General features: G+C 44.0%; 1 protein-coding gene across 1 annotated transcript in view; it reads left to right on the forward strand.

Moving 5' to 3' along the window:
- The window catches only part of NOC3L (NOC3 like DNA replication regulator), an 80,973-nt gene extending 54,472 nt beyond the window's left edge, over positions 1–26,501 (forward strand). The window contains exons 18-21 of the mRNA XM_056530234.1: positions 14,349–14,477; positions 20,531–20,628; positions 23,189–23,273; positions 24,996–26,501. Of these exons, the coding sequence (XP_056386209.1) occupies positions 14,349–14,477; positions 20,531–20,628; positions 23,189–23,273; positions 24,996–25,118 (435 nt within the window). The 3' untranslated portion in view covers positions 25,119–26,501. The remainder of the gene's footprint in view (positions 1–14,348; positions 14,478–20,530; positions 20,629–23,188; positions 23,274–24,995) is intronic.
- The last annotated feature ends 40 nt before the right edge of the window (positions 26,502–26,541 follow it).

Here is a 26,541-nt window from a genome sequence, read left to right on the forward strand (position 1 = left end):
GTATGTCTATTTGATCATATGTCGGGGCCATCGTAGGTCGGGGGGTCACTGTACAGGTCACGTACAGGATCTGCTGCAGATTTCATTGTAAACTAAACACAGCATCAAATCTGCAGCAGATCCTGTTCATGCGCATACACCCTTTGGGTAAATTCACATGTCCTTAGTTTTTGCTACAGATTTTGCTGCCCTCCTTCTCCAGAAAATCTGCAGCAAAAATAAGGACTTTTAAATTGACCCTAACGGTACATTCATGTGTGCTTATTTTGCTGCCTATATTGCTGCAGGTTTTCCTACCGATTAACAGCACAATACGCATGTGTGAACATATCCTAAGGTCTATTCACATGTACAGTATCCTGCGCTTTTTACTTTTCATTGAAATCTGCAGCATCAAATAGTCGCAGGATACTGAATAGACCCTTAAGGTCAGTTCACACGTACTTATTTTTGCTGCAGCAGATTTTGCTGCCCATTGTCTACATTGGGTAGCAAAATCTTCTACAGCAAATCTGCAGCAAAAAATCATGTGTGAACAGACATCAAATATGCAGCAGATACTGTAAGTGTTAATAAACCCTAAGGGTAGGGTCAACGTAGCGTATACGCAGCGTATTCTCCTATGAGCAGACGCATAGGGTTACCCAGCAGCAGCACTGTGTGTACAGTGAGGTTTGGAGGTGGGACCTTATGTCACAGTCACGTTGGAGCACTGGGCCCACCTCCAAACCTCAGTGTACAAACAGGGTGGCCGGGGGAAGCCCTATGTGTCTGGTCATAGGAGAATATGCATGTATTTTCTGCAGTACAGTGTGAAATACTCTGCGTATACACTGTGTGACCCTCCCCTAAAGGGGTATTTAAAGTACTTAGGCTGCATTCACAGCTCGTTTTTGCAATACGGTTCCCGTGTCAGGTTTTTTGTAAAAAAAAAACTTATGTCTTAAAACCGGACCGAACCGTATACAACCGTATAGACCTCTCTACGGTTTTAAACCGTATATGGTTTGAAAACGGATGTGCGGTTGCATACGGTTTAATGTTTTTGGAAATGGATACGGTTTTATGTTTGTCCTTAATTAAATAAAGTTCTTCTTGTTGTGTTTGTGGGAAGAACTTTCGGTGTGTACTGCGCATGTGCAAACTGCAAAACCGTATTGTGCAAACCGGATGGAACCGTACACACATACAGTTCAGTACGGTTCCCATAGACCACCATTTAAAAAAAAAAACGTATACGGGTTCTATCAATTTTTTCACGTGGACATAAAACCGTAGTAGACTACGGTTTTGGATACGGGGAAAAAAAAGATAAATGATGCGAAATGTACACAACCGGATGCTACGGTTGGCATACAGTTTTCTATGAAATGTCTATACATACGGTTTGCAATATGGTTCCATACGTTTTTTTCACTGAAACCAAATACGGGAGCCGTATTGCAAAAATGAGATGTGAATGTAGCCTTACCTAAACACCTCTTTAATCGCCAGTTTTGCTTTCTGGTTAATGTTAGTGGTGTGGTTTAGCTGGAGTAAATTGTTTTGGATATGTTTATACTTCAGGACTTTTAAATCTATTTATTTCAACTATGTTCAATTCATTTACAACTGTGTGCAGGTTTTTTTTGTTGCTTTTTTTTTTAATTTGTTTGTTGAGAAGAAAAATGCTCGGTCAACGCTGTCCTACAAAAATGAAGCGTTTAAGCTCTCAAATGTGCCAAACGTAGTTAACATTGGGTTCATTGGAATTAATTTAGATTTAGTGCTGAGGAATCTGTAGGCTCCATATAAATAAATATTATTATTATTTAGTGGGTGCCTGCTGTGATATGTCAGGATGCTGGTTTGCTGATGTATACCACAAGCTATAGGGCTACTTTCAGGAAAGTGGTAGTACCGTATATACTTGAGTATAAGCCCACCCGAATATAAGTCGAGGCCCCTAATTTCACCCCAAAAACCCAGGAAAAGTTATTGACTCGACTATAAGCCTAGGGTGGGAAATACATCATCTCCCCCATGTCATCATCCCCCCCCCCCCTTCATCATCACCGCCTGTCAATCCCTTCATCAGTGGTCTTCAACCTGCAGACCTCCAGATGTTTCAAAACTACAACTCCCAGGAGTTGTAGTTTTGAAACCTCTGGAGGTCTGCAGGTTGAAGACCACTGCAGCCTTCGTCATCATCCAGACACCACCTTTTAGTTTTCTACTCGCCTCCCCTCGGTGGGAAGGAAGGGTGAGCTGGTTCGGGCCATCTATGCTGCAGGGAACGTCCGATGGGGAGGGTTAGTCGTTCCGGGCTGTCCATTTTCACCGGGGGGCCCTCTTCTCCGGGCCCGGCCTAGTGACGTTGCCTTGACGACGACGCACAGGGACGTTCATGTGCGTCCCTGTGCGTCATCGTCAAGGCAATGTCACTAGTCCGGGCCCGGAGCGTGGAGAAGAGGGCCCCTCCCCTCCGGTGAAAATGGACAGCACGGAACGACTAACCCTCCCCATCGGACGGTTCCTGCAGCATAGATAGCCCGGACCAGCTCACCCTTCCTTCCCACCGAGGGGAGCTGAGTAGAAAACTAAAGGGGGTATCTGGATGATGACGAAGGCCGCAGTGGTCTTCAACCTGTGGACCTCCAGGTTTCAAAACTACAACTCCCAGCATGCCCGGACAGGCTGATGGCTGTCCGGGCATGCTGGGAGTTGTAGTTTTGCAACATCTGGAGGTCCGCAGGTTGAAGACCACTGAGAAGGGATTGACAGGCGGAGAGTTCACTCGAGTATAAGCCGAGGGGGGGTTCAGCACAAAAAATCGTGCTGAAAAACCCGGCTTATACTCGAGTATATACGGTAAGCTGTGTCAGGCAGAAAGCTTTGTTCTGTATTATTATACGCCTTTACTCTTTGTGTATTTTGTCGCACGTTTCTTGTTGCAGAAAACTTGTTCCATACAGAATAAGTTTATTTTAGTAACAAACACCTTCTGCAAGTCCCATTCAGTTAACTATGGCGCGAGCCATTTTGTGAAACAAATACTATTTCACAGGCAGTATGGCGTTGTAATGTGCCCCAATGGATTTACTTTTAACTTCAATTTGTTCAGTTAAAGTCTGAAGGAAGAATTGAACACTATCAGATAGCGGCTAATCTGGAAATGTAATTTACAATTGTCACAGAAACGTTGATTTTCCAGAGTTAGATAAAACCCTCCTAGTAGGCACAATGTGCAGCAGAGCTGGAAATAAGCTATTTTGTAAGTTGTAATAAAAAAAAGGAAACGTTTGATTGTCTCAAGGGAAGATGCTAAATAGGGGATGAAAAAGGCTAAATTTGCTTTAATGTGTACGTTTTCTCTGAAGTCATAACAGGGATTCGCAAATATTCCCATCATCCAAAACAAGTGTTCCTTCCTAATGCATTATGCAGATGAATATGTACCACAAATGCAAATTGAGCCCTTTTGTCCCATATTCTCCAGGGGCGAGGCAATGGATGTCCCTCGGGTACTATTGTAAACAGGCCGCATACCTCCTTGTTTTCATTTTAATTCACAGAAAGAGATGAAAACATAACATACAAATACAATATCCCAGAAGACGCCATCACATCTCATTACAAGCTGACTGCATAGCGTGGCCCAATGTCATTATCCGACTGACCTTCTGTTGGGAAAACGGTAACCAAAATACTCAGGGGGAGCATTAGCAGAACTGTCTGACACAAAAGCTGGCCTCGTTACCCATAGCAACATATCAAAGCTATTCTTATTTCTTAACCACTTGTGGACCGCTGAACATTTTAAAAGGTCTGTGTGGCCGGCAAGTGTCTCCATAGGGATTGCTATAGTCTGCAGCTGCACAGACATCGTGCAGGAGAGGAAAGCCAGCTGTCAGAGACGAACTCTCTGGAGGGGAGACTGAGACGATTTATTACTATTCCTGCCTACATACACAGACCCAGTAAGGCTCTGTGCACATCATGTTTTCCCCATACGTTTGGGGTATATGTCGACAATTAAAAAGTTATGCAATGTATACTGCAGCATACAGACCAGTTGCTTTTAGCGTAGAACTTAAGTGTTAATGTCCTTTCCATTTTCAGAGCATACACATTTATGGGGCTCAAAAATTCAGCAAACAGTGCTATTTTTTGTGCAAAATTAACAAAACATACACTATAATAACTACATTTAGCCCTTTATACTTAATTCTAAGTACACCATGGTATAAGTCACCAAATATTTTTTGACAAGTTGCTGATGAAACCCTCAAGCATATGTGGAAAAAGTGATTTGCACTAGGGATCGACCGATTATCGGTATGGCCGATAATCACGATTTTGGGCATTATCGGTATCGGCAATTACCTTGCCGATAATGCCCCGCGCCCACCGCACCCGGACGGTCCCTGCAGCAACTGGGAAGGTGAGTCAGGGTTCTGGGATGGACAGGGGTCTGTATAATATACTATACCTACAGTAGACCCTCCAGCTTTTGCAAAACTACAACTCCCAGCAGCCGTTGGCTGTCTGGGCATGCTGGGAGTAGTAGTTTTGCAACAGCTGGAGGCACCCCTAGGCGCGGTGCGGCGCGGCGGGGGGAGCGGTGGCGGTGATAGGTCTCAGGACCCCCGGACAGGCAGGGGGAGAGAAGCGGGTGGCGGCGGCGGCCTATGGCACCGCAAAAGCCACTGCAGTGCATTGATTTAAAGCTCCCGCTTTAAATCAATGATCTGCAGCAGTGTCGCGGGGGGATAAATAGGCGATAACTTATACCGGAATATCGGTATAAGTTATCGGCCCTAACCTTCACCGATTATCGGTATCGGCCCTAAAAAAAACGATATCGGTCGATCCCTAATTTTCACATAGCTAAATCACTGTGTATACAATTCAGTAGGCAGCTATAAGGTTTCATGCTTAGTGATCATGTGTATTGCCCATGAAATAACAATTCTGGAACATCTTTTCTTATAGCTCTGTGCAGGGCTGTGGAGTCGGTAGATAAATGTTCAGACTCCTCAGTTTTTTGTACTTCCGACTCAGACTCCTCTGTATTAATATGCAAATGTATTTTATACATTCCTTGAAGGAAAGAAAGGCAACATACATGTCACAAAGATATCAGTGACTGGAATCAAAAATAGGCCCGGGCATTCTAGAATAAGCAGCCCATTTTTTTGGTGGAGGTCCAAATGCTGGGACCCCCACCAATAACCTTGGTTCAAGTGGCTCTCCAGCTATTGTGAAGCTAAAACTCCCATCATGTCTGTAGAATATGTATTTGAATAGAAAATTAAAGACTGGCGGGGGGGGGCGCCTAGTGTGTTACCGCAAATAAAGAAGGAATGATGAAGTAGAGGCAGGTGGGCACAGGTTGCCCGTAGGTAATGGGTTCTCACCTGGAGCGAGTGGAAAACTCGTGTATCAAACCCACCAAGCGGGGTAAGAATGCTGGAGACAGCTGCCGAGCCAAGGTTTCAGGAAAGGGCTTGCCAAACCTGGAGTAAGTGCCATGGAATTATGCAAAAAAAATCCTTTTGTTTCCAGTGTGGAAAAGAAGGATCGGACCAGAAAAGTGATGTGGAACAAAGCTGAACCGCTTTATTGAGAATAAAGCAAAGTAAACAGGATAACGCATTTTGGGGGACAACGCACCGTTCTTCAGATCAGTGATAGTGCTATACAGTACATACGGGGTTTAAATACAGTTACATTTGGTGCCAAAATAATCGACATTAGCATGAATAAAGACAAGTAGAATCAAGATGAGAATACAATCCAGGTGGTGACATACAGGAATTAAATGCCAGTGTAGTACAAAAGTGTTGGACAGATTATTGGTAGCCGGGGACCTCCATGGTGCATCCGGACCATGGACGAAGTAGTTGTCACTAAGGAAGCATCACTAAGGTAGTGGCGGCCTTGTCTGAGAGCAATGGTGCGTTGTCATAGAGACTTTTGGTTGTTTTAGAACAAAAACAAAGCTTATCGATATGAACCAAAAACTAAATCTGTAAAACCTAGAAATGGTTTATATTAATCTTGAAATGTAGTTATAGGCTTAGCAAATCAATTCAATGTAGAGTTCTAAGGAAGATAATTGCCTCTGCCAGATCCTCTTTCATAGAGGCTCTTAAGTCAGACTTTATTATTTTTAGGGCTGAAAATAATTTTTCGACACTGACTTGGGTGGGTGGCATTGCAGTAACTATTTAGTAGGGGTCGGTGCATTGTTTGCCGACTCCAGGTACCCAAAATTTCCTCCGACTCCTCCTCCACAGCAATGGCTCTGTGTTCTACCTAGTGTTAATTGTCCTAAAGTGTCTACATAGCCAACTGGGTGTTACCAGTTACGGGGGTGGGGGGTTGTCCCTTAACCGTCTCAGACTATGGTGTCACAGTGTAGGGACACAGCCTCCACTGTTAACGCCCAGTTGGCTAGCTAGACATACATTTCTAGTAAAAATAAGAGAAACGACACAACATGTCTATAAGAATATATGTTCCAGAATTATTTACTTAGGAAATTTATCAAGCTCCATAGTAGATTTTGTTTTGCTTATTCCAAAGAACATTTCTGAAATCTGCTCACGTAGTAATTTTTTTACTTTGCTGTGGTCATGTATTTATCAAATGCTATAGTCGCTATTTATGAAGAAAAAAAAGTTGCATCTCCATTTAAAAGTCGCATATGTATTCCAGGTCCAACCTGTATCCACAGAAAGTGCATACGTCCACAGAAAAGGACATTAACACCCACTTTAAAAACTGTTCTTGTTCTGCATCATGAAACAAAGCTACTACATTAATGTTAATTATAGAAACAAATTATATTACTAATAATTCTATACATTTTAAGGTTGAAAATATACACTGCACACCTTGTTAATTTTAGGACACGTACATGTTGGCGTACCCACAAAATATTTTAATTAATGTTGTGTTAAAATAGAATAAGGCACAAAATAATTGTGTAAGAATTTTTACAGACTACGTAAACCCATATGTGGCACAAAAATTTTTCCTTAAAAAAAAAAGAAACATCCATAGTAATACAGCTTCATGCACATTTGGGGTGGGTAACGTACCCGCTGCGGTACACCCCCCTCCCCGTCACTCTGTAGCAACGCTACTGGTAATAAAGGGTAGATAAAGAACTTCGGCTATTAACATAAGGGAAAACTTTTTTGCTTTAAAAAATGCTTTTCTAAGCGGGTTTCCCGTATTTTGCTTTCATGTGATTTATTTTCAAGGTTGTGCAACTATATGCAAAAGTAAGTAAAAAAAAATTGTCATATAAATACCATACGTTTGAAAAGAATGATAAATCTCCTTAATATTTACTACAACTGACAGGTCAGAAGAGAGTACAGGTCCTCTGTAAAAACTGAGGTAATCTCTAATATGCCTCAGAGCTAGGTCTGTGCAGGGAGAAACTTTCGGTATAGCAGCTGTGTCTGAGAAAACGTTACTATATGAAAAGTATCAAAGAAATTGTCCATCGCAGTAGCTCAAATGCAAGTGTAGTTTATTTCAAAACAGCAACACATATGGACCATGACAGCAGTGACGTGTTTCAATCGTCTCAGCGATCTTAATCGTACTGACAGTCTTTTTTTGGATTGCTCATATGGGGGTGGAGCCACCCACACAAGTGTAACATATCTGTAAAGATAGGTGGGACTCTCCCCCACACCAAGCAAACTCCATTACAAACACTGAAACATTAAAAATCTCCTGAAATGTATTTAATCTAACGGTTACTTTCTCGGTTGCTCTTCATTGGGGAACACAGATACTGATGGGTATATGCTCTTGCCACTCGGAGGTGCTGACACTAGGAAAAGAAGTCGGCTCTTCACTGGCAGGACATACCCACCCACTGGAAGTGAGGTAACCAGTTTAGCTAAGTGTCAGTAAGAGGCAGACACAGGTCTGGAGTTCTCCAGACCTGGTCTTTTTTTTATTTTCCTCCCTTTTGTTTTCCATTTTCAGGTGGGGTTAAGGAGAATGGTGCTACCTGTTCCCCCTTAACCCCTTAAGGACGCAGGACGTAAATGTACGTCCTGGTGAGGTGGTACTTAACGCACCAGGATGTACATTTACGTCCTAAGCATAACCGCGGGCATCGGAGCGATGCCCGTGTCATGCGCGGCTGATCCCGGCTGCTGATCGCAGCCAGGGACCCGCCGGCAATGGCCGCCATTAACCCCTCAGGTGCCGGGATCAATACAGATCCCGGCATCTGCGGCAGTTCGCGATTAAAATGAACGATCGGATCGCCCGCAGCGCTGCTGCGGGGATCCGATCATTCATAACGCCGCACGGAGGTCCCCTCTCCTTCCTCCGTGCGGCTCCCGGCGTCTCCTGCTCTGGTCTGTGATCGAGCAGACCAGAGCAGGAGATGACCGATAATACTGATCTGTTCTATGTCCTATACATAGAACAGATCAGTATTAGCAATCATGGTATTGCTATGAATAGTCCCCTATGGGGACTATTCAAGTGTAAAAAAAAATGTAAAAAAATGTAAAAGTAAAAAAAAAGTGAAAAATCCCCTCCCCCAATTAAAAAGTAAAACGTCCGTTTTTTCCTATTTTACCCCCAAAAAGCGTAAAAAACATTTTTTATAGACATATTTGGTATCGCCGCGTGCGTAAATGTCCAAACTATTAAAATAAAATGTTAATGATCCCGTACGGTGAACGGCGTGAACGAAAAAAAATTAAAAAAGTCCAAAATTCCTACTTTTTAAATACATTTTATTAAAAAAAAAATTATAAAAAATGTATTAAAAGTTTTTTATATACAAATGTGATATCAAAAAAAAGTACAGATCATGGCGCAAAAAATGAGCCCCCATACCGCCGCTTATACGGAAAAATAAAAAAGTTATAGGTCATCAAAATAAAGGGATTATAAACGTACTAATTTGGTTAAAAAGTTTGTGATTTTTTTTAAGCGCAACAATAATATAAAAGTATATAATAATGGGTATCATTTTAATCGTATTGACCCTCAGAATAAAGAACACATGTCATTTTTACCAGAAATTGTACGGCGTGAAAACAAAACCTTCCAAAATTAGCAAAATTGCGTTTTTCGTTTTAATTTCCCCACAAAAATAGTGTTTTTTGGTTGCGCCATACATTTTATGATATAATGAGTGATGTCATTACAAAGGACAACTGGTCGCGCAAAAAACAAGCCCTCATACTAGTCTGTGGATGAAAATATAAGAGTTATGATTTTTAGAAGGCGAGGAGGAAAAAATGAAAACGTAAAAATTAAATTGTCTGAGTCCTTAAGGCCAAAATGGGCTGAGTCCTTAAGGGGTTAATGCAATAAAGGGGCACAGTACATAGAGTATGTGCTGTTAACCCCTTCTCGCCAACAGCCAGCGCCAGGGGTAGTACTTGGGTCCGGGTCCCCCAATGGTCCCTGCTCGTCTTGCTGATGCAGCCTGGAATGATGCAGGTGACACTTACCTGGTTGAAGTAATCGGTAGGCGAGTATTGGCGGGTGAGGTAAGTATCTACCCCCTCCTCTCTCCCTTCTCCATTTCTACTTGGGAGCTGATCTTTATTCTTTCTAGGGGGCTATGCTTTCCTCTCCTGGGAGCCCATACAGAAGCCAGGAGTCCTCAGTTTGCGCTGCAGATGCTGCTTTTTCAGCACTTACCGTGGCTTAGTTGCTACGCCGGTCCTCTCTTAGGTGACTCACTAGTCTTTCCTCTTCTCCCGTGACTGCACAAGTCCCCGTCGGGCAGCGCGTTGGTCCGGTAATTCGACTTGCGCCAGCTGCAGTCCTTATCGGCGGTTTGTGGCAGTATGGACGGCGTCCTTAGTTCACTTCCAGACGTACGGTGCCTGCAGCGCCGGGGGCACATTAATTTATGCCACGGCTCCGGCCTGCACGTTTGTGAGTAGCTCCGCCCACTTCCTCCAACTGCGTGCTGCTCTCACATCTCTCTCCCTCCCTGTCGGGAGCTAGCGCAGCACTGGCCAGCATTATAGTTTAGTTTCGGCCGTACCCCAGGTAGGGCGGCCGGGACACCAGGGGCATTTTAATTTAGGCCGCGGCTTCGACCTGTACAAACGGGCGCGAACTCCGCCCACTCCTCTCGGGCCACGCGCTCTTAGGGACCTTCCTCCTCCCTCCCCCGCCAGCCTATTGAGTTCTAGCGTGCGCATATTGATGTCAGTGTCCCTGCAGGAGGGAAACGTGGATCTACTATGGCGAGCACTCGGGCTCATGTGGTGCAGATACATTGTAAGGCTCCCTGCCCCCCTTTTCACCTCATGTTTATTACAAAAAAAAAAAAGTATAACGACAGGGTTCTCACTCGGTGAGGGAACATGTGTGGAACGCCGTGGCGGGTCGTTGACAATGCTTTCTCGATCCTTTGGGAAATCCTGGGGATACATTCAGTGAGCCATTTCTGCCACACCCGCAGCCGTATTCCCTTCCCTCCCTCCGAATCATGACGCCAGTGGGGTGCCCCTGCTGGTGCATATGCATTCCTGGCGGAAGCTGGGGGCCCTTCCGGGGTATCCCCTTCTTTCATGCATGAGCCTTTTTCCGCTGCCCTGTGCCTGAAGAGTCCACCATGCGGCCCTTTATTCTGTGGAGGGTACTAGGAAACCAGTAGTGGTCTCTGCCGCTGCCAGTCACACATCATGGAGTGATCTTGAAGTGCGCATGCGATCAGCCTGACTAGTGGCTGCATAGTTTCCGCCGCCACTGGACACCAATCGCATACCGGCTGCATCCCTGGCTGGAGTTCCGGCTACCCACTTTTAGTGAGAGGTTTCCGAGGGAGTGACCCTGAGTGGACACAGAATGGACCCGATACCAGTAAGCCATGCAGTTGTCTGCGTGGTTTCATCCAACGCCTGTCACTCATCACATGGCTGCCGCATCCGCGGCTGGAGTTTCGGTACACCACTGTTAGTGCAAGGTGTCTGAAGAAGTGACCTGGCATGTCCAATGGACCCTATGCAGGGCAGCAGAGATACAATCCATGGCTTCTAAACCTCCCCCGATCTTCAAGGAAGACAGGGATACTATCATGGCCCCCCATTCTCCCGCATGCGATACAAGGGGTACAATGTTAACCTATCTGTGCTGTTGTCCCCCTTATCCCACTGGCCAGCACCTGAAGGTGTACCCCAGCGATAGGCCAGACTGGGGTCTGTACATTTCTGCCGCCGACAGTCTCCCATCACGGGGCTGTTCTGTACGGTTTCCCGTACCTCGCTGCTGATGTGAGGAATCTGGAAGAGTGTCCCCACACTTACGAGGGACTGTATGCCAGTTGGCCAGACATTGGTCTATATGGTCTCCTACACCACCAGGTAGCCCATCAGATCGTCCACACTCCAGTACCCCACTTTCGGGGATCCTATACCAGTCAGCCAGACGGTTGTCTGCTTAGTTTTCTACTCAATCGGGTCACCTACCATATATTTCCCACACCACGGCAGTTCAGTTAACGTACTGCCGGGTGAGGTTCCGAAGGAATGACCCATGTGTTCCATGACCCTATACAATGCACCATATGGTGGTTCGCGAGTCCCTCACCACATGCCTGCCGCTCTCACGGCTGAAGGCTAAAAGTAACCCTCTTTCAGTGGGTGATTCTGACCACAGGGACCCCCGGTGTGTCATTTGTCCAATTAGCCAGACCGTGTCTGCATCGTTTGCTAATCCACCCGGCCACCTACCATACATGCTGCTCTGCGGCTGAAGTTCAGTAACCCACTTTCAATGTGCAGTCCGGCAACAGTGTCTCTGTGGTTCATTGGACCTTTTACCAGTAAGTCAGACTGTGTCTGCATCATTTGCTGCACCACATGCATCCTTCATCTTATCTGCAACAGCAGTCCTGGTGTGTAGCACCATTAGCAGATGGGGTGTGGACATTTCCTGCAGGTTCACAAGACCTTCGCACAAAAGCAGTCTGTTCCCCTTTCGAAGGGTGTGATGTTAGTCTGCTAAGAGCATGGTTAGGGCACACCATAGGTGCTACGCCTATTTTCCATACTGTCTGACTTTTGCTATGTCTGTTGTTTTTTCGGGGTCTTGGTACCTCACTACTTTCGTGAGGTAGCAGTCTTGTGTCCCTACATATGCTATGGAGACACTGCACTTATAGAGCCCGCTTCTCCTCCTTTTTGGTGGAGTGTACCTCGGGCCTTCTTGTGGTCTTGTTTCCACAGTACCTCTGTTCCACCACGGGGCCTAATGGGGCAACTCTATGTTCTGTGGCCCCCTGTGCCTCAATCGTCTGCTCTACTGCCTTAGACTTTGGCTAGGATGGCTCAGTTGTCACAGCTTTAGGCCCTCTTATCGCATGATCCAGGTTTTGCCCCAATGGGGCGTACCCCCAAAGGTCTTACTTGCATTCATGCTCATGCTTTTGTTTCTTTACCCAGCACCAGTGTTCAGGGCTCAGATCCCTCCAGGGATACAGATAGCTCCTCCATGCCTCGGAAGTTGTCGCAGGGTTCCTAGGGTTGCTATGTTCACCCAGTCCTTTAACCAATTGCCGCAAGGCTGTGTTTGCATCACCACAGGTGGTGTTTGCAGGCTCCTACAGAACAGGGAAATGGTACGCATGCATGGCTAATTCATGTGTACCATTTCCCTGTTATTAATCCATTCCATATTTTTCCTCACTTTTGATGGGTCTGTTATTATCTAAATATGCTTCACTGTTTTGGTATACCTATTTATTTACATATTCATATTTTATATACTCTATTTAATATTAATAAGTTACATACCAATTCCACGTGAACCATATTTATGGAATTCCCTTACCGTATATACTCGAGTATAAGCTGAGTTTTTCAGCCCGATTTTTCGTGCTTAAAATGCCCCCCCTCGGCTTATACTCGAGTGAACTCTCCTCCTGTCAATCGCTTCATCAGTGGTCCGGGCATGCTTGGTGGTGTAGTTTTGAAACCTCTGGAGGTCCGCAGGTTGAAGACCACTGCGGCCTTCGTCATCATCCAGCCCCCCCTCGTTTGTTTTGTACTCACCTCCCCTCGGCAGGAAGTTAGGGTGAGCTGGTCCGGGCAATCTATGCTGCAGGGACCGTCCAGTGGGGATGGTTAGTCATTGCGGGCTGTGAACGTCCCTGTGCGTCGTCGTCAAGGCAATGTCACTACTCCGGGGCCGAAGCGCGGAGAAGAGGACCCCCCTGTGAAAATGGCTTGCCCGCAACGACTAACTATCCCCGGTCGTTGCAGTATAGATGGCCCGGACCAGCTCACCCTAACTTTCCGCCGGGAGGCGAGTACAAAACAAAAGGGGGGTGGGGGGGCTGGATGATGACTAAGGCCTTCAATCTGCGGACCTCCAGATGTTTCAAAACTACAACTCCCAGCATGCCTAGAGTTTTTCATATGGTTATTCCTTTGCTCCTGTATGATAAAGTTAGTTATATCAGATTGAATACATTTCAGGAGATTTTTTATGTATCCGTGTTTGTAATGGAGTTTGCTTGGTGTATCTTTACACAGATACGTTACACCTGTGTGGGTTGCTCCCTCCCCCATAGAAGCAATCAAAAAAAGAGACTCTTATGTCAGTACGATGAAGACCGCTGAGACGATCGAAACACGTCACTGCTGTCATGGTCCATGTGTGTTGCTGTTTTGAAATAAACTACACTTGCATTCGAGCTACTGCGCTGGACAATTTCTTCTTTGATACGGTTTACTGTGTAGTCCACACTGGTCCTTTACGCGGGAAGCGAACAGGGGTGAGCTGGATTCTGGTGTTTGTTCCTTTCTATATGAAAGGTAGTGTTATCTGAGCATGGGAGCCCGGGATGCAGGACCTGGTTTACACTCCTGCCTTCTCCTATGTGTTTACTTGGGAGAGAGAAATAAAAATGCGTGCATCGGAATTTTGGTGAAGTTTACCGTACTTTGCACCATAAAACTGGAGCACGTATTAGGCAGATTTAGGATACCAAATTAGACATAAAGAATGGAGAGGTCTGTCAAGATACAGGAGAACTTGAGTTGTGGCCCTAGAGCACTACAGACACTAGGCCATTCCTGTATGACCCTTTATTGGCCCTTTAAATGGCCTTTTGGCATAATAAAGACTAGGACAATGCTTACAAAGGTATGACATGTATACTTTTATTGTGGTCTAGTTATTGGTGCCAGCAGTTCATAAGCTAATTTCTGCGAGATTCTGAGTCAATTTAAGAAACCAGACTAGTGTTCTGCTATAATACAGCATAACGTATTAGATAAGAATACAAGCAATGTGATCATTTATGTCCTCTTATTCTACTTATTTTCACTTGGTTACTATGTTATTTTTAGATGTTTCCAAAGACTGACATTCTGCTTGATAATGAATCTCAAGGCAGTGGACTCTTCCTACCGGAGCTGGATGAGCCAGAATATTGTAATGCCCAGAATACCGCCTTGTGGGAGCTGCACCTTTTGCAGGTAATCTACTAGTAAACCCCATTGTGATTGTCAGCTTGGTATTCAAAGTAATGTACCGTATATACTCGAGTATAAGCCGAGTTTTTCAGCACGATTTTTCGTGCTGAAAACACCCCCCTCGGCTTATACTCGAGTGAACTCTCTGCCCTCAGTGGTCTTCAACCTGCGGACCTCCAGAGGTTTCAAAACTACAACTCCCAGCAAGCCCGGGCAGCCATCGGGAGTTGTAGTTTTGAAACCTCTGGAGGTCCGCAGGTTGAAGACCACTGCGGCCTTCGACATCATCCAGCCCCCTCTCACCCCCTTTAGTTCTGTACAGTACTCGCCTCCGCTCGGCGCTGGTTCGGTGCTGCAGGACTGTCCGGTGAGGAGGTCGTCCGGTGGGATAGTGGTTCCGGGCTGCCATCTTCACCGGGAGGCCTCTTCTCCGCGCTTCGGGCCCGGCCCCAGAATAGTCACGTTGCCTTGACGACGACGCAGAGGTACGTTTATTACCAACGTCCTTCTGCGTCATCGTCAAGGCAACGCCTCTATTCCGGGCCCGCAGCGTGGAGAAGAGGCGCCCCCGGTGAAGATGGCAGCCCGGAACCACGATCCCACCGGACGACCTCCTCACCGGACAGTCCTGCAGCACCGGACCAGCGCCGAGCGGAGGCGAGTACTGTACAGAACTAAAGGGGGTGAGAGGGGGCTGGATGATGTCGAAGGCCGCAGTGGTCTTCAACCTGCGGACCTCCAGAGGTTTCAAAACTACAACTCCCAGCAAGCCCGGACAGCCGATGATGAAGGGGGGTGGGGATGATGACAAGGGGATGATGACAAGGGGATGATGAAGGGGGAGTGTGGGATGATAAGGGGATGATGAAGGGGGGATGATGACAGGCGGTGATGATGAAAGGGGGATGATGACAGGGTGATGATGACAGGAGGGGGATGATGTATTTCCCACCCTAGGCTTATACTCGAGTCAATAATTTTTCCTGGGATTTTGGGGTGAAATTAGGGGCCTCGGCTTATATTCGGGTCGGCTTATACTCGAGTATATATGGTAACCAAAATCTTTTAGATTGCTGGAAGGTGAGATTTTAGCATCTTAATAAAGTGTTTTCTTCAACACCAGGAGCGACCTGCCATTTTTAGCGTACAGAAATTAATCAATAGAATGTAATAGTGCAACTGTATGCTGCATTGGCAGAAAGACCATGAGGTGGAATAAATAAATATCCCCTATATATGCAGTTGAACAGTGACAGATTCTCATCATGAGCAGGCAGACTTTCATGCTGTGAGCTCCTCTGGAATCTTATGAAGACCTGATTTATTAGGGCTTGTGTACTGATGAGAATGGTATGTGGAGCTGTCAGTGTTGTGTGAAAGCTGTGACCCTGTATGGAATCAGTGTAGAGATATCCAAAATCATCACTTAAAGTCATTTTTTATCTGTCGTTCTCCAGCTTTATATAGAGCTGTGAATATATTTTGATGAAACTTGCAGATAAGAGACTTTACATTGTGAGAATGAGATGTGTAGCTATCCCAATCTTGGAACGTACTAGATGCCAAACTAGTTAGCCATGTATAATTAGCTTATATGTATTTTATATGTATGTGATGGCTTGTGATAAAGACTTGCGTTCAGAAAGATTTGATAAAGAATGGTTAAAGGGCTTGCAGATGTGTACTCTCCCAGTCTGACATCAGCCGTGGAAATAAAGCTGAGGCAGCCATTTTGTCCCAGCAGGTACAGTCATGGCTGTAAATGTTGGCACCCCTCAAATTTTTCAAGAAAATGAAGTATTTCTCACCGAAAAGGATTGCAGTAACAAGTTTTCATTTCATCCTCATGACAGCACCACCGTGAGATTGTCCCCTGTAGCTCTAATAGGAACAGGAAACAGAGAGGTTAAATAGGCCCCTCCTCATCCACCCCTCAGTATTTTCTGTTCCTAGGAGCATACACGGAGAGGTGAGGTTCTTACCTCTGGTGGGCTGGTTTCTGCTCCGGAAAGGGCTGCCAGGCAGTCAGTCACTGTGCATCTCCCTCCCCCTTTGCTGCATCGGGTCATGCCTTCTTAGGGTTGCTGCCTTCTGGTCCCTTCCTCCTACCGTCGTGCTCGTCCAGGTTTATGCGGCAGGAGTCCTGTACAGGCTGGTCTCTGATCTCCTGGAGCTCCCAGGCTGTTACAGGCTCCATGCTGACGTTGCGGCGCGCATGTGTGACCTATATTCTAAAGGTAAGATTTGTTTGTTTTAAAATGTTCTCCTCTTTAAAATGGAAAGTGCTTGAATTGTTGTGCATTTATTTCATGTTCCACTCTTTGGAGGCTTAGATGCTGTCAGGTCTGTAGACAGTTCTCCTTACTGCAGCAGGAAATTGCATTTTGAAATCTGAGATGTTTAAATGATCTGTTAAACAAACTCAGGCTGAGACTGCTGTAATGCCACTGCATCTGCCACAGAGGACCCCTAGAAATGGCAGATGGGTTACAGTAGGTTCTGGAAGACTAAGCTTTGTGTCCCACAGTCTGCGGTTCTCCATTATTAATTTGCAGCATTCTCAGAATGTAAGGGCAACATGGATATTGGCTCAAGCACAGAGGGTGAGGAACCATTGACTCCTATGTCTAATGTTTGCAAGACTGCAGCCAAGGACAAAAAAGATAAAGTGAAGTCTGAAAGGAAACAGTTGTTGCTGGGTGATTCAATCATAAGAAGTGTGGAGCTTAAGGAAAATGGTTTTGTTAGATGTCTCCCGGGTGCTACTGCTAGAAGACGTATTCTTAATATTGTTAAAAGGGTACTCCGGTGAAAACCTTTTTTCTTTTAAATCAACTGGTGGCAGAAAGTTAAACATATTTGTAAATTACTTCTATTAAAAAATCTTAGTCCTTCCTGTACTTATTAGCTGCTGAATACTACAGAGGAAATTCTTTTCTTTTTGGAATGCTCTCTGATGACATTACGAGCACAGTTGTCTCTGCTGATGTTATTATAATAAAAATAACACTTTAATTGTTGTCCTTAGTGGGATTTGAACCCAAGTCCCCAGCACTGCAAGGCAGCAGTGCTAACCACTGAGCCGCCACGCTGCCCTTAGCATACATCTGCTATGCACGGTTACTAAAATGGACAGAGATGTTAGCAGAGAGCACTGTGCTCGTGATGTCATCAGTGTTCCAAAAAGAAAGGAATTTCCTCTGTAGCATTCAGCAGCTAATAAGTACTGGAAGGCTTAAGATTTTTTAATAGAAGTAATTTACAAATATGTTTAACTTTCTGCCACCAGTTGATTTAAAAGAAAAAAGGTTTTCACCGGAGTACCCCTTTAAGCAAGCAAAGCAGGAAGGGGACGGGGATGTCCTTGTCCATCTAGGGTCAAATGACTTGTCTTGCAATGAAGTTTCAGAGGTGAAGGAATCTTTTATCACACTTGGTAATGATGATCAGGATTTTGTATCCAATGTTTCATTTTCTGGAGTTTTGCCTGTGCATTACATTCAGAATGATAGGCAGAGGTGCATTAAGGAGTTAAACGTATGGCTTATCGTGGGTTATAGGAAAAAAAAACGGTCTTAGAGGCTCTGTGCAAAAGTGGTCACTAATGGAGAGACTCGAGCCAGCACAGGACAATTGAATCTATTTGACACAACGGATGACTCGTTTCGGCACACAATGTGCCTTCCTCAGGTCCAAACATACAGTACTAAAAGACAGTAATATCAAGGATACAAGTGATAGCAACATGTCAAGTGTAAAATCACGGGATTATGTCTATTGTGGGTGTATGCACAAGGGGGGTTGTGCATACACAATGTTCATATGTAACATCGCACTTTAGCTGTATACGACAGAAATGAAGCACGAAATCGGTGGGGTTACATAGGACGTGACTCCAAAGGGTGACTGTGCTATGTAAATTTTACATGAAGTATAGTGTGTGCGTATATATATATATATATATATATATATATATATATATATATGTATCTGTTAGGTTCAAAGACAATTAAAAGTTGGAGATAACAGTATAAAAATAAAATATTTACAAAGTAAAAAGGAACAGGGGTAAAAATTAGGGCTGGGCGGTATATCGGTTCATACCGAATACCAACATTTTTTTCCTGCACGATATGAATTTTGGCCCATACCGCAATACCGGTTTGGCCCCTCCCCCACTCGAATTAATGAATTATCAGCCGCAGCGCGCTGTCACCTAACTAATCATGTGTCACCCGCGGGCGCTGTTCTGCTTCTCCCCTGCCGATTTATCAGCCCAGCTCTGCACCCCACATCCCGGGACTAATCGTATGTCACCCGCGAGCGCAGCTTCTCTCCCCCCCCCCGGCAAATAATTATCAGCTGCTGCGCAGTACTTTGTATTCCTGTGCCCGGGCTGCAAATATTAAAAAACAAACTTTAACTCACCTTCGTGCTCCGTTGCTAAGGAATCGGCCTCACTGTTCTCCTCTGTTCTTGCTGCTTCCTGGTGTTGGGACGTCTCAGAGCCTTCAGCCTATCACCGGCCGCAGCGATGTCCCGCCTGGGCCGATGATAGGCTGAGCGCATTGTCATGTAAGGAGCTGGCCGGCTTCTAGTACATGGATTGCAGGATAAAACTTACCAGGAAAGGTTAAAGGACCTTAACATGTATAGCTTGGAAGAAAGGAGAGACAGAGGGGATATGATAGAGACTTTTAATTACATAAAGGGAATCAACACGGTAAAGGAGGACAGCATATTTAAAAGAAGAAAAACTACCACAAGAGGACATAGTTTTAAATTAGAGGGGCAAAGGTTTAAAAGCAATAACAGGAAGTATTTCTTTACTGAGAGAGTAGTGGATGCATGGAAAAGCCTTCCTGCAGAAGTGGTCGCTGCAAATACAGTGAAGGAGATTAAACATGCATGGGATAGGCATAAGGCTATATGGTTCTTATCTGCTGACACATTCTATTCTATTCTACTTTCTGAAGTAGCATATAGCCTTGATTCTTATGGGTATTCCTTTTCCCACTTAGGGAGACAAGGAGGCCCAGAAGAAATTAAATGAAAGAGAATACTCTAAAGAAACTTCTAAGGAATCTAAATCCAAAAAATGTGGAATATGTTCTGTTGTACTACCGGATACCCATCCTAAACCCCTTTGTAAAGCCTGCACTGACAAAATTGTTTTCAAGGAATCTCCGTCCTTTTTGAATGAGCTTTGTTTACTTATAAATCAACAAGTACAGTCTTCCATAGCTACTGTACCGCCTAGTTCTTCAGCTCCTGTTAATTCTGATACACCTGTGGCTGAACCTCCTTCACCAAAAAAGAAAAAAACTGCTATTGTTTTGGACTCAGACTCTGATTCTAATGAAGATTCAAATTCCGGTCTTACTTACTCTGATGAAGAGGGTGAAATTCAAGACACTCCTCCTGAGAGGGATGATAAAAAATATTATTTTTCTTCTGACGATACAGATATCTTACTTAGCCCTATGAATAAAATAGATACTCCCAGAACCTATGTCCATCCAGGACGGAATGTTTGCTGGTCTGAAACCTCAATAAGCAAAAGTTTTTTCGGTTCATGTTAGCCTTTAAAACTCTTATTACAGATGAGTGGCAGGCTCTGGAGAGGCGCTTGCAGATCCCTGAAGAATTTCCATGAAAGGAGGGGGCGTGACGTGATGTCATGAGGGGGGGGGGGGGGGTCATGGCGTTACATCATGCCTCCAGTCCTGGAAACTTCCGTTTTTTCCCGAGCCTGGAGACGTAGCTCCGCACATAATACGGGTGCTGCAGGGTCCTTTGGATAGGGTATAAAATGTCTAAAGCCTGAATACCCCTTTAAAGGGTCATTTTTTTCCTACCTATATAGACTAAATGGTGTTTTTGGTAGAGGTGGACAGTATTAGATGTGCTCACTACCTGCAGGTTATCAGAAGTCCCCTGTAATTAAAGGAAGGAGAGTTCTGATTGTACCTGTATATGTGGAAATAGCTGTTCTAACCACTTCTCATCAATATGTGTCTGTCTATTATTGAAATGTATATTTGATACTTTTTCAGAGACATTATCACCCTGTAGTCCGGGAGTTCACTGCTCACCTGTGTGCTGGCGCACCCTCTGAAGGCTCATCAGCGCTGAGAGCTTCTTTAAGCCGAAGGTATGACCATTCTGTTTATGTTCTTGGGAAAATTGAGTTTGCCATGGAAGACAGGCCTTAGTGTTAGTAACATACTTCATGTTTGAGTAGACATGCAAAGAATCAGCGATCGGCACTATCAGATTAAACTCTCATCCCCTGGAGTGCTGTCGGCTTCCATTAATGACGCCCACCTACGAACCTCCACAGTGTGCTCACCCCCATAAAGTCTTCATAACAATGTAAATGGAAGATGCAAAAGAGAAACATAGGGGGGGCACTTACGAGTCGGAGTCTCTTGGAAGGTGCAAACTTTAATTTCTTTAATAGGTGCAAAGAAAATCCATAACGCAGGATGCCAGGAATCACAGCGTGGTGCAGTTAACAGCTTTTTTTAAAAATGGATCGTTGCTTGCTGTTGATGTTATGTTTACCTTTTGTATTTCATGGTTTTAATGGAAACGCCCATCTTCTGTGACGTGGACAGAGAGGTGTATTTACCTGCATCCAGGTCATGGAAGAGGCGTAGTCTGAAGAAGTGCCACTCCTGGCGTTAAAGCAGCTGTTAACTGCACCACGCTGTGATTCCTGGCATCCTGCGTTATGGATTTTCTTTGCACCTATTAAAGAAACTAAAGTTTGCACCTTCCAAGAGACTCCGACTCGTAAGTGCCCCCCCCCTATGTTTCTCTTTTACATACTTCATGTTTGGTTAGCTACTCTGTTTCCATAATAGACACCCTTTAAAGCTCCACTACTCTTCCCCTTAATGTTTGTTTAGGGTAAAACAGCACTGTTTCCGATCATTGTCTGCAGACAGCAGTATAAGGCATCACATAGGTGGATTGACCAGATCACATATTGCCAGAAGCTTTTGTTAGAACCTTAGAAATTGTAAATAACATGCTGGAGAATCAGATATGTAGGTGTAAGACACAGGAGAGGCTACAAAGCAGTATGCTTGGCAAAGACAGTGTTCAGCCGACTGTACTATGTGGCAGAGAGGATTGGTAGGTAATAGCCAAACATTATCTACATGAAGCAGCCTGCCTGTATTCACACTAGAGTTAGGCCTTCAGTTTATGTATCCATCATGTTAACAGATGGTTTCTAGACTGCAAGAATGACACGCTATGCAGCACTAATCTTGCCATCAAAAATATTAAAGGGGATCCAAAGGTGATATTAAATTGATCATTGCCATCAGCGTTAGATCTGACACCCACTGGTCTGTTTAAAGGGGGCCATGGCACTTATGTTGCACTGCAGCCTCTCCATTCACCAGTGTTCATACCTACATTGCTGTACTGTTAGTAGGTGGTGGTGCAAAGTACTTCAGCATTGTCCTGTTGACTTGAATCGTACAAAGCTGCAATACCTTTCTTAACCTCAACTAAAAGTTCGGTGATGCAGAAAGAAATGCTGGTGAACATTGAAGGGGATTAGTTGATTGCATGGGCTACGAATAGACCATCAATTCTAAAGGCTAGATTACCCCTTTAAATATTCTAACGGAACCTACCAACACAAGTGTGAATGCACCTTTACAAACCTTTTTTTTTTATCATTGACACTTGAAGAGGTTTGTTAACTTTTTCTGCTGTTTGGTCATTGAAAAACCTAAACCAGTGTCATTTTAGAAGCTATAAGCTGTTTATTTATAGGGTTTTTGAGAGTAGAGATGTTCGTTTGCTCTATTTTTTATATTTTTCTGTCTCCAGGGCTATGCCTATGACATAACAAGAATTCACAGTCTAGTATTGGGTTCGTAACCCCAGAGCTTATGTCCTAGGTTCTCTTCCTTGGGGACCCCTGATGGGACTAAACTTTAAAAAAAAAAAAAAGATAGCCTTAGCCTCATGGAAACTTCTGCGCTGTTGGTCTTCGGTTAGAGTGTCGTATTTGTGGATGTAATGGAAATGTTCTTGATATATTTATACTACCCGATTTTGCGTTTTCTCCATCTGGAAGCATAACCAATGAAGAACTAAATATAGTCATTCCAGCAGTAGTGTGGGGAACATAGGACTGGCTACCTATGTACATTAATATAGGGTGTTAAAAACTCTGTAATAAGAAAAAGGCCATTTGTTTAGAGCATAGTCCATAGTCCACACATCCTATCCACTTGCACTAGTGGCAGCCATTGGTAGGATTAATAGTTGTATAGGAGATCAGTAAACAAAGTCTCTGCATAAACACAGGTAGAATAGATGGACTGGGCTGATGTTGCCTCATTGTTTTTAATATCCTATGTCACAATATTTTGTAATCTATTAAGTATTAAATACAGTGTGGGAGATTTATTAAGATTGACGTTCCATGTGTCATTATTAATAATTGTGGCACATTTCCGGTTAATAGGTGTGGTGTATGTTGGGTTATCCTAAACAGAAGCTGAATTGAGCAGATGTAGATTTGGGCTTGTAATCTGCATCATTCAGTTTTTGTTGGAAACTTGCTGACCCCATCCACTTTTCCCACGCTGAGGACGTTTTGCAGTAATGTGTGCAATTTTGCAACTTATTTTGTGCGCCACAATTTTTATGATACAAAAGTCTAATGTCCTTTAATTTCACAGATCTGCTGTGGAATTATTTAATGATTTCTCTACAAATGGAATGAACTTCAATCCACAAGTTCCTGAAACTGTTCCCAAGATGAAGGTATTTCATATGTTCACCATTCATGGACCCTCAGACATAAAGTGGATGTTTTGTCCATAAGAACCAACTGCGATATTGCTTTGATGCTAGCATTTGGTTCAGTACTTGTCTCCATTGATTTTCATATACAATCGGAGGTAGTCACTGCCTAAGGGTATGTTCACACTGAGGGATTAAAGAGGAATCATTTCGGTCAAGAAAATGTTAATCTGCCATTTTCTTCTTGCTGTGATGTTGAAGAGGAATTGAAGCAGAATTCAGGAGGAAGAGCAGCAAATGATGTTGGTGAGGAAGCTCAGCCATTTCTGCTTGAATTCCGCTTTAAAAAAAAGTCCCATTGACTTCAATGGGCTTTGACAAGCAGATTCCACCTGAAGAATGAACATGTTCTATCTTCAGGCAGAACAAAATTCAGCACCAGAATTCTAATTGCAGAAATTCCTCAGTGTGAACAGGGTAGCAGAATGTCCATTAAAGTAAATGAAACTTTCATTCTTAGGGTATGTTCACACTGAGGAATTGGAGAGGAATTTCCACGAGTAATTCTGCTCGCTTTTTCCTCTCCAAATCATTCAGCAGTGAAAACCCCCATAGAGCTGTGCAGAATTTCTGCCCCTCAGTTCACACTGAGGAATTTCCTCAAGCAGAATTCTGACGAGGAAGTCTGTTCCGCTTGAAGAAAGAACATGTACTTTCTTTAAGGCGGAATCAGCGTCGTTCTCCCATAGAGATCAATGTTGTTTTTTTTGTTTTTGTTTTTCAGTCAGAAGCATTTCCACGCGGAATTTCCGCATGAAAAAAAGAGTATTTATGAATTTAAAAAATGCGCAGAATACTTCTATTCCGCGTGAAATTGCTGCTGATTCTGAGCGGGAAAAAACTGTATTTTGGGGTGGAAATCTTCAGCGTGATTTCCGCCCCAATTCCTCAGTGTGAATATACCCTAATACTTTCTGATACAATTCATTCAGATTCTGTTTAAGGTTAGGACTGTACTTTTAGCAGCACTGCAAGATTCAGTGACATCTGTAGTCCACAAGATTGCATGCAACTCAATGTATTGCTTTGGGTTGCAGCCGTACCTCAATAGTAAAAGCACACCTCCAACGATGGTCTAGAACAGTGTTTCCCAACCAGGGTGCCTCCAGCTGTTGCAAAACTACAACTCCCAGCCTTTGGCTGTCCGGGCATGCTGGGAGTTGTAGTTTTGCAACAGCTGGAGGCACACTGGTTGGGAAACACTGCTCTAGAGGAAGGATATCTTTTTAAAATGTCTGTCAACTGCGTAGCCCAAGTCTCCACGGGACTTCTGTCACACACGTCTCTTGATCGCTTTTATTCTCTGGGCCAGTCTATGGGACTTCCGGTAAACATGTCTTGTGCTCAGTTGAATTTTGGGGCAAGTGTTGGGTTACAGTGGTGCTGGGTGTTTTAGAAAGCTATCCTGTCATCAGATCAGCAGCAGATGTACGCTTTAAAATCAATTTTATAGTGCTACAAAAAAAAAATTGTGTAGCCCTAGTCCAAATTAGATCCCAAGTGGCCCTCCATGCTAACTTTCAGTGGCCTTTAAAATTGCTTAAATATGAGTCCAGCTATACAAATAGGCTTCAGTCTTTATCACTGTTTAATAACTTAGATGACCTTAATGGAACCCCCCCTCAACCTGTGTACTAACCAGCAGGAAATACCTAATTATTATAATTTTTTTTTTTTTTGCAGGGTAAAGGTAGAACAATCCTTGAGCTGAGTAAAGACTTACAGGAGATGATTGAGGCGAAGCTTGGCCAGGTACCATTGGGCGAGCTGGACTTTGCATCACAAGTGAAAGCTTTTACCTTGTGACCGTGGCAAGGATGACCATTCATAAAGAACATCTTAAAGGGGTACTCCGCTGCACCAGCATTAGGAACATTTTGTTACGAATGCTTGGGGCGAGCGGCTGGGGTTGTGATGTCACGCCACGCCCCATCAATGCAAGTCTATAGGAGGGGGCGTGGCAGCTGCTACGCCCCCTCCCATAGACTTGCATTGAGGTGGCGTGGCGTTACGAGGTGCATGGCCATGACGTCACGAGCCCCGCCGCCCACCCCCATCGTTCTTAATGAATTCCAGGTGCTGCACAGTGATTGTGGGGATCCCAGCTGCGGGAGCCCCAATGATCAGACATCTTATCCCCTATCCTTTGGATAGGGGATAAGATGTCTAGGGGTGGAGTACCCCTTTAAATCTTGTAGATATTATTAACTATATTTTTAGTGCCTTTGTATATACAAAGCTTTGAATGTGAAAGAGAGAGAACCAATCTGTGATAAATAAAAGCTGCTGTAAACATGGAGGCTTTAAAGAAACCTTACCGACACAAGGTATGAAGCAAACCATCTTTATTCTCAGCATATACAAATACAACAGTGTTTCAAGTCTGTATATATTAAGTAGTCCAAATGAAAAAAAGTCATTTTACAAAACCAACACTTTTCAAAACTGGCACAAAAAGTCAAGAGACTGTCACACACTTCATAACATGCAGAAATCACAATTATTACACTCATTGAAATACTTCAGTGCCCTTTACATAGTAAGTTATCCTGCTGGGCAGTTATACTGAAGATGTACCAGGCATGGAACAGTTTAGTACATCTGCTGCTCCGATAAATATCTTACATCCATTCTATGACACAAGGCTTTACCTGCTGACTTAAAGTCTAACTCCATTGCAGTAACTACACATACATGGTTTAATTCATATTTATATATAATTCAATATATATATATATATATAAATGGTAGCTTCCCCTGTTGAAGTTTGCAGGTTGTGGTATTTCATACTACCAGCAACCACAGATCTGTCTGGGTGACCACTATTTGAGCAGCTATATGTGGAACTTCCAGGAAGCTGTTTACTCCCGTGGAAACATTTTTTTTATTTTATTTTTTTATGAACTGGTGCCAGAAAGTTAACAGATTTGTAAATTACTTCTATAAAAAAAAAATCTTAATCCTTCCAGTACTTTTTAGGGGCTGTATACTACAAAGGAAATGCTTTTCTTCTTGGATTTCTCTTCTGTCACGACCACAGTGCTCTTAGCTGACCTCTGCTGTCCATTTTAGGAACTGTCCAGAGCAGCAGAGAACCCCCCAGGTCAGACACTTATCCCCTATCCAAAGTCTACCACTGGATTTCTTCTTTAAAGAAGTTATCCAGGAGAAAAAAAAAAAGATTTTTTTCCAAAAACAGCATCGCACCTGTCCGTGTGTGTGTGTGTGT

Source organism: Hyla sarda, chromosome 7 (genome assembly GCF_029499605.1).
Source record: "Hyla sarda isolate aHylSar1 chromosome 7, aHylSar1.hap1, whole genome shotgun sequence".
Lineage (NCBI taxonomy): Eukaryota > Metazoa > Chordata > Amphibia > Anura > Hylidae > Hyla > Hyla sarda.